Source organism: Zymoseptoria tritici, chromosome 12, assembly GCF_000219625.1.
Source record: "Zymoseptoria tritici IPO323 chromosome 12, whole genome shotgun sequence".
NCBI lineage: Eukaryota > Fungi > Ascomycota > Dothideomycetes > Mycosphaerellales > Mycosphaerellaceae > Zymoseptoria > Zymoseptoria tritici.
In genome coordinates, this window is record NC_018207.1 from 968,861 (window position 1) to 985,409 (window position 16,549).

General features: G+C 52.1%; 5 protein-coding genes across 5 annotated transcripts; 3 read left to right on the plus strand and 2 right to left on the minus strand.

Annotated features, from left to right (window-relative positions):
* Nucleotides 1-340: 340 nt before the first annotated feature.
* MYCGRDRAFT_97115 (uncharacterized protein) lies at nucleotides 341-1,832 on the plus strand (the record flags this gene model as incomplete). The annotated part of the gene is made up of 2 exons (XM_003847928.1): nucleotides 341-571; nucleotides 678-1,832. 2 exons carry the CDS (start codon nucleotides 341-343, stop codon nucleotides 1,830-1,832), a joined length of 1,386 nt encoding a protein of 461 aa, XP_003847976.1.
* A 2,349-nt stretch (nucleotides 1,833-4,181) lies between these two features.
* Nucleotides 4,182-4,819, minus strand: MYCGRDRAFT_64317 (uncharacterized protein; the record flags this gene model as incomplete). The annotated part of the gene is made up of 2 exons (XM_003848065.1): nucleotides 4,182-4,541; nucleotides 4,610-4,819. The coding sequence occupies 2 exons, from the start codon at nucleotides 4,698-4,700 to the stop codon at nucleotides 4,396-4,398; spliced, it is 237 nt and encodes a 78-aa protein (XP_003848113.1).
* Nucleotides 4,820-5,075: 256 nt separating this feature from the next.
* MYCGRDRAFT_77508 (uncharacterized protein) lies at nucleotides 5,076-7,722 on the plus strand (the record flags this gene model as incomplete). The annotated part of the gene is made up of 2 exons (XM_003847929.1): nucleotides 5,076-5,449; nucleotides 5,506-7,722. 2 exons carry the CDS (start codon nucleotides 5,201-5,203, stop codon nucleotides 7,720-7,722), a joined length of 2,466 nt encoding a protein of 821 aa, XP_003847977.1.
* A 32-nt stretch (nucleotides 7,723-7,754) lies between these two features.
* MYCGRDRAFT_111518 (uncharacterized protein) lies at nucleotides 7,755-10,983 on the minus strand (the record flags this gene model as incomplete). Its single annotated transcript, XM_003848064.1, has 2 exons — nucleotides 7,755-10,914; nucleotides 10,964-10,983. 2 exons carry the CDS (start codon nucleotides 10,981-10,983, stop codon nucleotides 7,809-7,811), a joined length of 3,126 nt encoding a protein of 1,041 aa, XP_003848112.1.
* A 243-nt stretch (nucleotides 10,984-11,226) lies between these two features.
* On the plus strand, nucleotides 11,227-11,895 carry MYCGRDRAFT_50844 (uncharacterized protein; the record flags this gene model as incomplete). Its single annotated transcript, XM_003847930.1, has 1 exon — nucleotides 11,227-11,895. The coding sequence occupies one exon, from the start codon at nucleotides 11,227-11,229 to the stop codon at nucleotides 11,893-11,895; it is 669 nt and encodes a 222-aa protein (XP_003847978.1).
* Between the last annotated feature and the right edge of the window lie 4,654 nt (nucleotides 11,896-16,549).

Below are 16,549 nucleotides of genomic sequence, written 5' to 3' on the forward strand. Positions count from 1 at the left end.
CAGGGTGAGTAAGAATCTTGAATGCGATCTGTCTATCGTCCTTCGTCCTTCACCTTCATCGGCTCTCGGTCAATGAGAAGTTCCGCATAACAGGACAGCCTTGCCACCGAGATGGTCAAAATCGCTCGTATACTGGTCGAGATGTTCGCACCTCGGCTGCCCCGGCAATAAACCCCACAATCCGCTTACTTTCGTAGCTCTTGACGACGACACAGCTCTCTCGACTCGTCCATATATTACTTTGCCATAACCGTGAGAGAAAGATCATCCTCACTTTCTCCCTCCTACAACTACACACCCTCTACAACACCCCAACCAAACCCACAAAACATCACAAAAAATGGCCGCCAAAGCAGGAAAGAACAAGGCTCCGGTCTATGTCCTCGGTGTGGGTATGACCAAGTTCATCAAGCCTCGTGGCAAGGTCGATTACACAGAGCTCGGATTTGAGGCTGGTGTCAAGGCTTTGATCGATGCGGGTGTTAACTATGATGATATGGAGGCTGGTGTGGCGTGTTACTGCTATGGTGACAGCACTTGCGGACAGCGAGTATTCTACCAGTTTGGAATGGTGAGTAGCATGTTGGATGGTCTCTTGTCTGCGTATTGTGGACTTGGAATGATGGCTGCTACTGTTATATCCTCTCAACGCATGCTAACGATCCTCCCTCCCCCAGACTCAAATCCCCATTTACAACGTCAACAACAACTGCTCAACCGGCTCAACCGGCATCCACCTCGGCCGAACCATGATCGCAGGCGGCATGGCCGACGCCGTCCTCGTCGTCGGATTCGAAAAGATGAACCCAGGCTCCCTCCAATCCTACTTCAACGACCGCGCCAATCCCACCGGCACCACCGGCCAAATGATGCTCGAAACCCGCGGCCGCACCAACGCCCCTCACGCCGCCCAACTCTTCGGCAACGCCGGCCGCGAATACAAGGAGAAATACGGCGCAAAGAACGAAGACTTTGGCGAGATCGCCCGTATCAACCACGAACACTCCAAGCGCAACCCCTACTCCCAGTTCATGGACGATTACACCCTCGATCAAATCATGGGCTCGACTATGATCCACGAACCTTTGACCAAACTTCAATGCTGCCCGACTTCTGACGGAGGTGCCGCCGCTGTTCTCGTTTCCCAAGCTTTCCTCGACGCCCGCCCTCACCTCAAAGACCAAGCCGTCCTCATCGCCGGCCAGACCCTCGCGACCGACGCTCCCTCCCTCTTTTCCCGCTCCGCTATCGACCTTATGGGCTTCGACATGACTAAATACGCCGCCAAGACCGCCATGGAAGAAGCCGGCGTAACCCCCGAAGATGTCAAAGTATGCGAACTCCACGACTGCTTCTCCGCCAACGAGATGATCGTCATCGACGCCCTCGGCCTCTCTGAGCACGGCAAAGCCCACGAGATGGTGCGTCGCGGGGACATCACCTATGGCGGGAAGATGGTCATCAACCCCTCTGGAGGACTTATTTCCAAGGGTCACCCGCTCGGCGCGACGGGTCTTGCTCAGTGCTGTGAGTTGATCTGGCACTTGCGAGGATGGGCGAACAACCGTCTTGTGCCCGACACGACGGTCGCGTTGGCGCACAATTTGGGACTGGGAGGTGCGGTTGTGGTGACGGTTTATAAGCGCGCGGATGGCAAGGCGCCGAAGAAGGTTAGCGATGAGGAGGTTGCGAAGGTGTCGCCGTTTGGGTACAATCCCGCGACGCAGGCGAGGGGGTTCACAAAGGCGCAGGCGGATGGCGCGAGGAGTAAGAAGATGCGGTCCGACTATGCCTTGCAGGACATTGAACAGAAAGTCGAGAGCAGATTCTAGACGTGGCGATGATGGGTTCGTGATGTGGGATAATTGGGAAAGAACGATCACAGGACATGTAGCATTGAAGTGAATGAGATTTTTTGAACTCCGTCCGCTTTCGTCCCAGATGCTACTACACATCGACTCGGACCGTCTGCTTTTGCTCGATGTCCTGCAACGCGGTAGTCGGACCATCGCTATCCTTATTGCTTCAGGTCGCAGAAGGGGTTGCAGGATCAGACATAAGGCACAACATAAGAGTGGAATGAATGAGGTTGACTCCAGTATTCGACTTCCTCACATACTATCTCGTTATGGATCCGTCGGCACGCTGCGTCCCGAGACCAGGAGTCGGCGGCTGTGCATTGTACTTTGGTGGCGGTGAGCGAAGCGATCATTCGGACTGAACGATCATCGAGTGTGTAGATGAAGTGAACTGAATGGAAAAAAAAAAGGTGGGAACGAGGCACACCGAACGAATCCTTTGCATAACGACTGACTATATATGAAGACGCAAGACGGTGACGTGTCAGACATGCACCGCATACAGCAGAAACCGACAGGCGGGCTTAGACGAGCAGTACCAGGCTGCAGAAGGGATGTGGTTGTCGTGTAGTAGGAGAAGCCGATTGTCCAACTCCAACGTTGACCCTACAGCCAGCCTGAAACCACCTCATTCGACCACCGAGTGTCGATGAGACCAATTCGAAAGAGAAAATAATCGAGAGATGACCAGTAGATAAGTCCAGAATTCGAGGTGACTGAGGAGGAGCAAGTCGGCGTGTGACAGTCCGGATCGCAAGTCCCATGGGTAGTAAACGGTGAGAGCGCGCGTCGAGAGCTCTGAAGATTGCTCGGCCAGTATTGCGTCGGACGGGAGGATGGGACGATCGAGTGTATAGCCGACCCGGGAGAGGCTGCTGGTGCAATCTAGTTGCGGCAATCGATGTACCACTTTTTGTTCTTGGATATACCATTGCGAGAGCTGCATTGGCCTTTTAGCTCGGGGCATTGGTCAACGGCAGCTCGGAGACAGGAGCGCTGTACAAAGATCGAGTCAGACGGTAAGTCGAGCAGATAATGAGGCTGATGCGTACGTGGTCGTCGTAATCGGCGAGAACACCTGGTATCATGGCTACGACCGCGAGGGAGATGAAAGCGGAGAGCTTCATGTTGTTGAATAGTTGATGGAGTCTGAAGGTGGACGTGGATCGAGTCGTAGTAGAGACGTACTCGGAAGTCGAAACGAGAATTGCTTGTCTGGAGGATCAAGCGCTGATGTGTGAGACTGAGTGTGAGCAGGAAAGGAAGAAAGGAGGTGCGCCACTGTCTCATTAAGTAACAGTACCTGTGTCAAAAGCATGATCGAACACCGCCAACCGGCAGTCTTCCTCTATTCCCTCTGCGGAGAAGGTTTCTCTCTTGTACAGGGTCGCTGACACAGACTTTGCACGAGAATCTCACCATTGCAGGCTTGAGATTGCTTGGAAGTTGAAAGTCCGAGGCAGCAGGCGTCCACGGTACGGGTGCTCCCCGAGTAGGGATAGACACCCACAGTCCATGGTGTCCATGCACGAGTGAGCACGCATGAGCACGGCAAGTCTCCTTTCTTCCGTTTGTGGGCGTAGGTCAGTATGATGAGGAAGTTGCGTGAAGAAGCAGTATGAATGACTCACTGGCTGAAGAGACTCGATTTGATTCCCATCGAAGTTGAACGACAATCCTCGCAACGTTGATCACTATTTTCCTTGCGCTCCTCCTGTTCCTCGTTCTGGTGGAGTCTCGACTTTACACCACAAACTCCTGGATGAGGGTAATATCGTTCCCTGCATCGTAATATGTCAAGAATCAAGATTCGATGAGCGGAGTAAACTCTTACCTATACTGATTTTGATGAGCCCGGGTGACAAGGCAAGAAGGAGCAGCCTCGCCTCCAGTAATAATGTCTGGAGTGGTGTGATACATATTCCCTGTTTGAGCACATATCAGCAGATGCTCGAGAAGTTGCAAATCTAGCGAAATGGCCGATGACATGCGATGAGTCGCCGGTGGCATGCCCACGGGCCAACGCACCACTTCTTGCGGTTGGTCCAGGCGTTGTGTTCAGCCCCGTTTCGTCGCTGATCAAGCTGATATCTCACCAGCGTGCGGAACCGGAAGTGGTCGCTTTTACTTGCCGCACTTTCTGTCGGATGGGCAAGAGGTTCACTGTTCGAGGCAAAGCATTGTGATGACTTTGAGTCCAGATAACCTGCTAGATGTCGGCCGATCGTCCACCTTTTGATCAATGTCCTGCCAGCGATGCTGTGTGTCGGTCACCTGCGGGAGACGTGGAGGTAGGGAAAGGAAAGGCAGAACAAGAAGAATGAGAGCGAAATGGATATTTCCGTCGACTCCAACCATACTTTCGTCAGGTATCCGCAGTACAACCTTTCTCGTTGAAATGTCCACATTCGCTTCGCTGCCAAAGGATACTGACGTGGCCATGCAAAGCACCTTGCTTCAACCCAGACCGATTGGCCGTCTCGGCTCCTCCAGCCTCGATTGTCCATATGCTCGTATCACAGCTCCTCCGCCATCCCTATACGCTCTGCTCCACTCCATCGGCCTTCCCGCTGTTGACCTTCTTTCCCGTCTTCTGGATCTTCTCCAACACCGTCGAGTACGGCAGCGAAGTCACGACTTTGGCGGTTTGCGTGTCGAGGGAGACTTCGTAGGAGTCGACACCTAGCATTGCAAGAACCGATCAGTGACTGAGCGTTAAGCGGGTACGATGAAGTAGGCTTGTGACCGACCGTCCAGCTTCTTGAGAACGCGGTCGACGGCGCCGGAGCAGCCGCCGCAGGTCATTGTGACGTTGAATTCGTAAGTGTGTGTTTCGGCCATTGTGGTGTTCGAGGTGTGTTTTGGTTTTGTGAGTTGGTGCTCTCGAGACTGTGAAGGTCGGCTTTGCTATTGAGTGTGGATTTGTAATGTCGATGTTGTTGTGTGAGAGGACAAAGGAAGACGGTCGGAGGTGAGAAGAGGACACGAGGCGAATCTGTATTGCGTGCTACGTGCTTCTGATCAATGTAGAGATAACTTGCTCACTCCGTTCAGGGACCACGTCGGTAGAGTGAGGGGCCATGAGGTGAGGTTGTGCTGACTGCCCCGCTGTTGGTGGACCGTTGGAGAATGACTTCACTTGTCTTGGAGCTACGGATTTACTTGGAATAAAAACAAGGACTTGCAGATACCTCTTCTTCTCAAAACTTGCACCTCCAATCAGATGCTGTCGATAGATTCAAGGCGACGATAACGAAGATGATGTCTCTCAGAAATCCATGAAGAGCATCGTGAGAAACACCCTCTGCCGCGAACCCTGAACCTGGTCAACGAACACCACCATGCAGGCCGGCAACATTCTTCAGATCCCTTTCCGGAGGACGCACAGCTTGCAATTGTCAGAGGCAATACGGAACTATATCTCGACCAAGTATGATCAACATCCGGACACATTTGCCAGAGATCTGGAGATTATCGATCAGCTGCGCAAAGATGCTGTCACTTCGATGGAGCCGCACTCCAGTGGGGTCAGAAAACTGCAGGCGTATACAGCACAGTTGGTCTGGATGGGTGGAAAGTTCCCGGTGGATGTGAGAGAAGACGATACACTGCAGGATGCGAGAGACGACACTGATGTGACCACCAGATAGGAGCCGACTTCACATGGTATCCTTCCCTAGGCTACCACACCACCCGAGCCCATACCGAGAACAACATCCGCTTCGAACTCGCCAATATCCTCTTCAATCTCGGAGCGATGTACTCGCAACTCGCCCTGTCGTCCAACCGAGCCACGACGGACGGTCTAAAGAGCGCCGCCAACAATTTCTGCTTCGCAGCGGGAATCTTCCACCACTTGAACGAGAAAGTTATACCCGACTTGAAGTCCACACCACCAGAAGATATGGACACACCCACACTCGAAGCTCTGAAATCATTGATGCTCGCTCAAGCACAGGAATGCTTTTGGCAGAAAGCTGTCAAGGATGGGATCAAGGACAGCATCATCGCAAAGTTGGCGGCCAAAGTCAGCGATCTTTACAATGAGGCGAACGAGTGGTCGGTCAAATCGGAGAGTGTGCGCAGCGAGTGGATACACCATATGAATGCGAAGCATCACCATTTCGCGGCGGCGGCACAGTATCGAGCGGCGTGTGATGTTTTGGAGAAGAGGAAGTATGGAGAAGAGGTAGCGAGGTTGAGGGATAGTCTGAATTGTGTCAACCTGGCATTAGGAGAGTCAAGACACGTTAATAAGGCTGTCTTGGGCGATCTGACTGGGTTGAAGAACAGGGTTTCGGAGGATTTGAAGAGGGCGGAGAAGGACAACGATACGATATATCTGCTTCCGGAACCGCCGAAGAGCGAGTTGAAGACGTTGGATCGGGCGAGTATGGTCCAGGCGAGGGTGCCGAATGAGGTTGCCAACTCACAGGAGATGCTTGGAGATCGTGGAGAGTTGGGAAAGCCGCTATTCGCGAAGCTTGTGCCATACAGCGTGCACGTTGCGGCGTCGATATACGCCGACAGGAGGGATCGATTGGTGAACAACACAATCATCTCAGAACTGGAAGCGATGACACAGCGAATACACGAATTGCTGTCGAGCCTGAATCTACCAGGATCTCTGCAAGCACTTGAGAAGCCTCTAGGCCTCCCTCCTGGACTTGCCAGCCACGCAGACGAAGTCCGCCAATCGAATGGCGTGCATCGCCTTCACGCCACAATCGCCGACACGGAGAAGCTCAAAGCCAACAATCGCGTCCTCTACCAAGAAGGCATCGACCTCCTCCGCACAGAAGCCAGCGAAGACGAAGCCGCCCGTCGGAAATTCGGCACAGACCGCTGGAATCGCCCTTCCGGCACCGACGTCGTCCCCAAACTCTACCAACAAGTCACCGACATCGAAGGCTACCTCCGCCAAGCCGACACGTCCGACAAACTCGTCCAATCCCGCCTTCGCGAGAACGAAAGCCTCATCCGCCTCCTCGCCGGCTCCGACCGCGACCTCGAAGACTACGTCCCCTCCTCCCGCCGCGCAACCATGACCGCCAAAGTCGAGCGCGAAGCCAACGCCCTCCGCGCCTCCCTCAACGAAGTCTCCCGCCTCGAAACCCGGCGCCGCAAAAAAGTTGAAGCCCTCCGCGCCAAAGCCAAAGAAGACGACGTTAACTCCGACCTCCTCCGCGAAGCTGCCCGTTTGGAACGCGAGTTTCCCATGATGCCCGTGCAAGCCTCGCAGTTCGAACCGCTATTCGACGAGCGACTGACGAAATACGACATCGATCAAAACGACTTGAAAAAGGAAGACGCCGAACAATCCCGCCTTCTCGCTCGAGTCAGCGAAACAAACCTCTCCTTCCAAAATGCCAAGCGAGGAGACACCTCTTCCAAAGAACGCGAGACCGCGCTGCAAAATCTCGAGGGCGCGTATACAACCTACAAAGATCTAATGGGCAACCTCGAAAAGGGCCGCAAATTCTACAATGAACTCTCCGCCATCACGACCCGGTTTCGAGACGAGTGTAGGAATTTCGTCTATGCTCGTCGCACGGAAGCGCAGGATATGGAGGGGGATTTGGATACCCGTATGGCGAATTTGCAGTTGCAGAGAGGGCATCAGGATGCTTTGCTAGGGGAGAGGGAGAGGCAGCAGCAGGTTCAGCAGACTCAGCAGCAGATGCCGCCGACGCTAAGGAGTGAGCCGATTGCGGCGCCGATGCCTCAGAGAGTGCAGGCTGGTCCGCCGGCTGTGGCGAGTGTAAAGAGCCCGGTGCCGCAGAATGGAGGCACGCCGAGTGGGCCGACGACGTGGAAGGAGGGGATGCCAATTGTGTTTGGGGCGCCGCCGGGAGGTAGGTGAAAGGCGATGAAGGAAGTGGGTGGAGATAGCGTAGCTGCACTGTTTGGCATTTACATCTAATGTCTTACACTATCATACAACACCCTTCATTCTCCAAGCGGCTTGTACTCCACATTACCCTGGTCATCCTCCTCCTGGAATCTCCTCGTGAGTTGAGACTTCAGATCCGTCACAAAGTCGAGCTCCAGCGCTTTCTGTTCTTTTCGCTTCAATACCTCGCCCAAATGCTCCTGCTTCCTATACCACCTCATACCAGCAACAGTAGCTTGCGTCCACTCATGCCCACCGTCTTCCAATCTATTCAGCGAAGACAGCAATCCCACTTCGTCTTGTCGTGCAGCGTAGCCTTTGACCAACACGTTCCAGGTAACAGCATCCGGCTCGAGGTGTTTCTTGCGCATGTAGGTCAGGACTTGCTCGGCGAGTTCCATTTTGCCGTGACGCGTGAAGCCACTGGCGAAGATGGTCCAGGATTGGACGGAAGGCGGGCATTGCTTCACGCGATTGGACTTGTTGGTAGGACGCTGCATGTCTTTGATGACTTGCGAGGCGGAAAGGAGGCCCTGTTCCGTGCGAATGAAGCTGTGGAGGAATAGATTGGGGAGGTAGTCGGTTGAGATGCTGGAGGCGAAGGGCTCGGTGCCGGCGAGGACGAGTTCACGATAGCGGTCGTAGACTTCGCGGGCGGCGTGGTGGGTTTTGGTCTGGCGGTGGACGTGGTTGAGGTACGCCGAGAGCATTACGCCAAGGACGTACTTGGACGGAGCCATGCGGCGTACGACTCCGGATGGTAGAGGTTGCTTGAGCACGCCGAGAAGACGGAGGGGATGAGCGTCGAAGAGCTGAGTGTATGCATCGGCGATGATGTTGAAGACATTTTCTGGATCTTTCTTCGTGTGGAAGAGATTCAGACAATGCAAGATCTCCGTTGCGAGGCGCTCGTTCCTTTGCACGTTGACGTGCCCAATGGCACTCCTGATCGTCTCGTTGAGCACATCAGCATCGTCGATCCCTCGGCAGCCTTTCAGCAAGATGCCATAAGTGAAGTCATCAGCTTCGAGTCCGTTCTGAACAAGAGAGCGATACAGCGAAAAGGCGGTATTGAGATCGCCGGCATCGATAGCGTTCAAAATGACAATGTTGCACATCTGCAGATTGAGCGTCAGTCCCATGGCGACGAAGTTGTCCACCAGCCGAAGCGTCACTCGCAGGCCCGAGGGTTGGGTACTGGCCACACGCAACAGGTGAGCACAACTGCTGCGGAACGCGTAGGAGTCGACAATAGCGTCCTGGGCTTTGGCGGCAAGGATGACATCCAGACCGGTGCTGAATTGGTCCTTGTCGATGAAATATCGCGCGAGATGCAAGAGAGTATGCCACAATACCACAAGTCGACCCTGTTGAATGGCGAGCCATAATGCATCAATCTGGTCCGAAGTCCAGTAAGGAATCAGATGGCGGATCGTTCCGCCCTGAGTGAAGTGCAGTCGCAAGACCTCATTGTTATTCAGGAAAGTTGGCAGCGTCTGCGCAATCTTCTTCATATTGCGATCTCTGGTCTCTTCGTCCTGGCAGTGACGAAAGTGCAACACAAGATGCTGTATTGACAAGCCCAGATTTTGACGCAGTGGAAAGACCTTCGACGCGCTGCTGGCTGCGAGGAATTCAATCGCATACTCAGGATCATGATACATGAACCACAAAGCGATGCTGTTCCAACGATGGAGAAAGTTGCGCCAAGAGAACGATCTGCGGAGTAAGAAAGCAGTGAGGCTGGTGTATGCGCCCGTATCTGAACGTGACTCCAAATCCTCCTCCATTTCCTGCATTTCTCGAGCCTTCTGTAGTCGGCTGCGGATCGACATAACGATGGCCTCAGTTCCGGGTATAACTCGCGGCGGGCCAGGATCCTGGAGATAGGTGTCTGTTGAATGCTCGTCATAGCGCATGTCCAGCTTACGGTATTCTACATCCCAGTGTTGCGACCTCATGGCATCTCGGAGACTTTTGCCGGATGCCATACGAAAGCGGGGCCTTCTACTGGCCGATATGTTGTTGTGGAATGGTCCGCGCTTACCGCTGTGGAGTTTCTTCGTGTCCAGTGAGCCTCGCTCGCTCGAACTGGTCTCTAAAGCTGGGTGTTTTTGCGGGAATTGGCGCGCAGAAGCTGCTGTGATCAAAGTACCAGCAGAGTCTTCGTTATCGAGGGGAGGCTCGATTTTATTCGCATCCTCGGCCTGCTTCCTCTGCGCTCTGCGATGGCGCTGTAAACGCCTCGTTCTAGTATTCTGTTCACTTCTTGACAGCATGTTCCATATCTCTGGCGGCAAAGTCTGCCCATCGAAGCTCTGCGAGGACTCCTGCTTTTTGGCTGACTGGAGCGCCGGACGACGTTGTTGCTGTGTCTCTTGATTGCCCGAGCGCCTTGCATCTTGAGGCCCAGGTTCCACCATATCACCAGCAGAAGTTGCGTCCTTGAGAGGAGTCCCGGTCTCGTGAGCGTCCTCAATCTTCAACTGCGCGTTCGCAAGAGCATTGGGTGCATGCTTTAGTCTCCCTGGCTTTGCACTTTTTGACAGCGTCTTCTTTGTGCGCATTGCAGCTTGTTCCACTGATTTCGTTGTCTCGCCAGCAGGAATCACGTCCTCGATAGAACACTCCATCTGGCCAGCGTCCTCGACTTCATTCTTCTTCGGCTGCGTCCTGACAGCACTGTCGCCTGCGAGCTTTCGTCTAGAAGCCTTCACGGTGTTTGGAAGCTTTCCCGCTGTCGACTTCTCACCAGCAGAGGTTTGCGACGTTTGCGACTCGCTGAATGTCTGCGCTGCCCGACGGTCTCCAAGCTTCTTTGACTTTACTGAGCGTGGGCCCTCGCTCACCGCCTTCACCACATCGCCAGTAGAAGCACCGTGATCGATGGAACTCTCAGACCCAGCATATCCGGCCTCAGTCTCAGGCTGAGTTCGCTGTTGTAGAGCACGCTCCTTTTTCTTCTTCTCGACAGGAGGATCTTGTAACCCAGCAATGAGCTCCTCCCGCGCAGCTTCTGGTGAGACTGGCCCCGTAATCACAAGTTCTCCAGCATCTCCAGCATCTCCATCATCTCGAGACTTTTCTGCGGCAGCGGTGCCATGATGTCGGAGAATTGGTCGCCATTGCGATTGGCGAAAAGGTAAGGTAGAAGTCGTTTGTCTCGCAAGGCTGCGACTACCGATAAGAAGCGAGCGTAATGCGAACAGACATGGCGGCATAGGCGGACATCAGGTCTGGGCGCGTTGGAGTGACATGTGCGGGTCGTTGTGGCCGGTGGATGTGAGAGCTTGAATGCGAAGTTGAAGCTGAGGTTTTTGGCAGGCGCGGACCTGGGTCCGACGCCGCGGAAGTCGTGAGCTTGGTCGCAACTTTTGAACTTTTGCTTGAAGACAGACTACCTAGGTATAGCTCTCACACAACACACCTCACCTTGACTACCAGATTCACGATCATTTCTTCAAAATGGCATCAATGCAAGCCCTCGGCTCCGCCGCTCAAGATCGCAAAGCCCGCCTCGCCCAACTAAAGTCCCTCAAACGCAAACAACCCGACACACCAGACACCCAATCCGACTCCCTCGAACCCACACCCAAATCGCCCCGCAACGATACGAATTCATCCGACGACCTCGATCCCACGAGCAAATACCTCTCCGGCCGAAACTACGACGCCGAAACCCGCGGCGCGAAACTCGGCTTCGAAGCCGCACCCTCAGAAGGAAAAGAAACCCTCGAGAAGAAAGCCGCCGAACTCGCCTTGGAGACTCGACGTCAAGCGGAAGAAGAGGAGAAAGCGGATAAGCCGCTGGATCTGTTCAAATTACAACCGAAAAAGCCGAATTGGGACTTGAAGAGGGATTTGGATCGGAAGTTGGATGTGTTGAATGTGAGGACGGATAACGCGATTGCCAGGCTGGTGAGGGAAAGGATTGCGAGGCAGCAGGAGGCGGCGAGGGAGAAGGCTAAGAGTGGTGCTGTGAATGGGAGTGCTGCGCAGGAGACCAAAGGGGGTGGGGATGTGGAGGCTGCGGGGATAGAGGGGACGACGTTGGTGGAGGCGGCTAATGTGAGGGAGAGGGAAGATGAGGAGGAGCTTAGGCGGGAACGGGAGGAGGATGAGGCTTTGTTGGATGGGAGTTGAAAGGCTGAGCTATTCACGTGGAAGGAGAGGACATTTTGAGGCTCTTGGGAAAGAGTTCTACGGCTGCTCCCGCTCCGGAATCGTGGGTTTGCAGTCGCAGTCGTGGTTGCAATGTCCGGTCGAGCGTGGCGCGTTGTCGACAACTATCATTACAGCCAAGCATTTGATGATGGCTCAGCTTGTGGCCTCGTGGTGGTTTGACGCGGCAGGTGCGGCAGCTGATGAAGGTCAGCTAGCGAGCATGCACGTGCAATCGCGATGATGTGGAGAGTGCTGCGGGCAGACCAACTCGCATATGGCCCCATGGCCATGTTCTGGATCATCGCCACACACACGGCATTTCAAGGCGATTGAGCTATTGTATTGGTCGATGGATTCTCGTCGCTGGTTGGTCTGTTCAGGGAATGGTAGCGATGCGAACAGGCAGGTTGGTGGTCCCCTCTCAGAAACGCAGACGTCTCACTGTAGCGAGGATCCGATTCACAGGCACACGTGGGAGAGTCAGTCTGTGCGAAAGCTGCAAGCAATGATAGGCGGGCATGAATAAATTGTGTCTCATATCACCACCATCAACCACGCGGCACGCACGCGCATCCTACTTTGACAGTTCTCCGCCCCTTCATTTGGCGAAAATCTCCGACATTTACATTTCGCCTTCCCAACCTGCTGAGACGTCTCACATCCACAGACCTGTTCTGGGCCGTCAGCCGCTTACTGTACATTGCCTGTAGACAGGCGACTCGTAGCAGGCGAATAGAGGATTTCCCAATCTCATGCAGTCAGAGATTGAATAGTCTTGAATCGAGGTAGCAGTCGACTCGTTAGGGCTCGTGAAGCCTTATTAACGCGTCTCACCACTCATAAACGGCTCGATATCCTGGATATTAGTCTACCCGCACTACTGATATCTAGGCTATTTGATCCCTTATTAGCAAGGGCCGAGCCTCGTGAATGCGGCCGCTCCGAGAGCATGTTTATAGTCTAACTATTTAAAAGGTGTTGTTTAATGCTTGCTATTGCATTAGTCGCCGCGGAAGTCGCGGACCCGAAGTATACCCGCCGTCGCAAGCCGAAGGCTTAGCGGCCGACGACATGCGATTCTTAAACATCTACAACACTGCAATACTACTAAACTATTACTAATATTTATCGACAGCATCTTAAATTACGCGGAACATTATGTCTAATTAGCTCGCCGAACGTTAGAACGCCGCCGTGGCACGCGTGCGCGCGACGAACGACGCCGCGCGACCTTAGCGCACTAAGGACGCCTACGATAGTCGAATTAAGGAATTTAAGGTAATCCGGCTGTCTTGCACATATATATATCGATTGTAGAGCGATCTAACGACTGTATAGCGCTAGTGCGTAGACTCCGGCTTTACCGACGGCGACACCGTTACTAAGAACAAGGCTGTCTTCTTCCTTAAGACTTAGGTTATCGGCAGAAGCCCTCTAAGGATAACTAAGACTTAGACGGCTGCTAAGGCTAGTAGTAAGGACGTTCGCATTAGAGCTGCTTTATTAAAGCAGTATGTTAATGCAATTACGCACCTGTAGCGTAAGCAGTTCGCTACTAGCCCTCGTGCTAGTTAGCAGAAGCACTAGAAGAGCGACATTATCCCTTAGATGCTAAGGACGCAGAAGGCGGTAAGTCTAGACGTGTATCTATAGAGCTATAGAGCTATAGCGTTATGTAATGCTAACCGTTTATACGCTCCAGCTCGAGCACTAACGCCGGCTTAACAATAATAAGGACAGAGCGGCTAACCGGCTTAATTAGACGTACGACTAAGACGAGTTCCAAACCCTTATTAACTCCTTCTAGTATTAAGAGCTTATACGCTATCTCTTCGGCAATATATATGCTCTAACGGACCTTGTAATGCGGTACTTCTTACTCGTTCGCGGCGACAACATAAGGAACGCCGACCTCGTAGATTTAACCGGTTATCTACTGCCGAACGAGGGCCCTTACGACTGCGTTATGCTAGTGTTTAGTCTAGCACGCACTAAGGTACAACATACCTTCGATAAGGTGTAGTATGTCGGCGCTATGCGTAATAAGGTAGTTACGAAGTGTCCCCTTAGCGCCCTCGCCCTATAGTTGTTTTACTAGTAGTCATTTACAGCTAAGCAGCTACCGGACTTCTTAAGCCGCGATGCATAGTACTATAAGAAGCTATATCTAACGTCGCCACAAGCAGACGGCAAGGGATATAGTTAGTCCTTATAGTATCGCTCGGCGCGAGTAAACATAGACAGTAGTAGTGTATATAGCACTAAGGTAACGCACGCCGGCAGGGTAGCAGCTGCACAAGAAGCAGAGAATCTTAGTGTTACATACTCCTTAATACAACGAGTAGGTAAGTAAGCCTCGTGCTGTCCCCTTAATAGTTAATTATATAAGGAATACACTAAAGGAATAGCTATTGCCGCAGCCTTAAGCTTACCGTTAGACTCCTTAGTCCGGTTCTTAAATACACGGCTATTTCCAGCTCTAAACAGCCGTTTAGAGCTAGTAGAGCGAGTAGCTACAACCGGCGTTATAAGCTATAAATACAAGCTAGCCCTCCTTTGCTATAACATTACTACCACGGCGCTAATCGACCTCGGTGCTACACTAGCTTCTTCGTACGGATAAGCTCTACAATCGCCGTTACTAAACCCTTACGCTGGCGGCATTGCATAGTGTTGACGGCCGAACAGACTGCACCTTCACGCGGTGGCCGTCGTAAGTACCTTCCTTAGAAGGGAAACTAAGACAGTCTAGAAGAAACCTCCTCGAAAACCTCTCGAATCCGCCTAAAATCCTTCTCGAAATCCGCCTCGAAATACGAGCTACAACAGAACAATAGCACGATTCGAACGAATAGCCCTCTACGCTACGAACGAGAAGAAGAAAGAAGCAGTCCACTCTGCCTTATACGCGCACCTCCTCGAAATCCGAATCGAAATCGCATGTCCTTAGAGACGTCGTCGCCCTTAAAAGGAAGCATATATGCATTTTAAAGAGCTGGAACTCGGTAGAATCTACAACTCTGCGATTAACCTGCGTTATCGTAGATAGAACTGCTACTACAATACTACAAAGGCATATTAAGGACAAGAGAAGATAGCGAGTCTAGACAGCTGCTTTTTGCGCCTTTGCGCTACATCGCCTTGCGCTGCATCTCTTTCGAATTCGCAGCGTATGTGCGAAGCGGAAGGATCCGCTAAAAATTCTGCAAAAGCTTAGCGCGAAAATTCTACAGCCCCGGCTGCAGACAACGACACTCGTTTGATTTCCTTTGTCTTGCGCTGTTTTAAAGTCCTTCGGCAGATTCTGCTTGTAGGTCCTGCCTTAGGCACGGGGTTTCCCCTAAGGTTAAAGAATACCGAAAGAATTTGATTGTAAATAGATCTACTGCCTTGCTTGCAAGGCCGTCCTACATAGTCGTGGACTCCGAAAGGACGTAAATGGAACAAACAAACAAACAAAACAAATTGCATAGTGTTGCCGACGGTATAGAAGGATTAAGGCTGGCTCGTTAAATAACTAACGCTATAACGTCGGCCTCGTGTTAATAAACCGGACTAAGGAGTCTAATTAATCCGGGCAGCTGTACTTTATCCGCAAATGCAGGTAACCGACCGGTTATTACTACGCACCCTTATTATTACTAATGCGACTAAATGGCATATAGAGCTCTATCTCCTCGATGTAGGCTACAACCTCGTTCAGAAATTATTCGAATATCTTATTATCTCGTCGTATAGTTGCCTCGTTCGTAACGACCGAATTTGCATAACAAGCTAACTACCCCTATTAATTTAGGGCATTAGAACGGCGACTCCTTGTCGAATGTCTACCTTAACAATATCCCCCTCGACTACGTGCGAGCTATAGCCGGCTTTAAGAAACTTCCTAGATCCTACTTCCTTCTACGATTATATAAAACGCCTCCTTAAGAGCTGCAGAGCATAATATAGCTATAGCTGGATTAGTGGACGGATAAGGCGTTTACGCAACGACTAAGGGAGTATGCTAACCGCGCTAGCTACTACTTCGTTATCCTACTGCGTTACCTGCGTGTTGTGATCCTTTAAGATGTAGTGCTTCTTTAAGAGCGGTATCTATCGTATAAACTGTAGACTTACTAGGTCTTTAAGTACGAGCTGTAGTTTACGTTTAAGTACCGCTTTATTTAAGCTATCGCCGAGAACCCTAAGCAGCCGCTGTCGATAGATATTTACCGTATAACGCCGGCTATTGCCCTCGAGCTAAGCTAGTTAAAGTCTAAGATTATTGCTTAGAGCATGTTAATAAAGGAGATAGTTACGCACTTCGAGGAGCGTATAAAGGAGATTAGTAAGAACGCTAATAAGGGGTTGGTCGCCGCGTTCGAAGGCGTAGTTAGTAATGCAACGCAGTCTATAGGCTCTATGTTAAAGAACGCTAGTATTAACAACACCAGCAGCTCTGCGAGCGCCGCTATAGCGTTGCTTATGCCGTCGGTAAATGTATTAGCCGCACTAATGCTAGCCGCCGGAGTAACTCGTAGTAAGGTTAAAGCCGCCGTTTAAGCGATATAACATAGTTAAGAGCTCGTTTACGACGACACGATGCTGTCACTTAAGGATCTTCGAGCACTACTATTGTAGCCTTACGCCG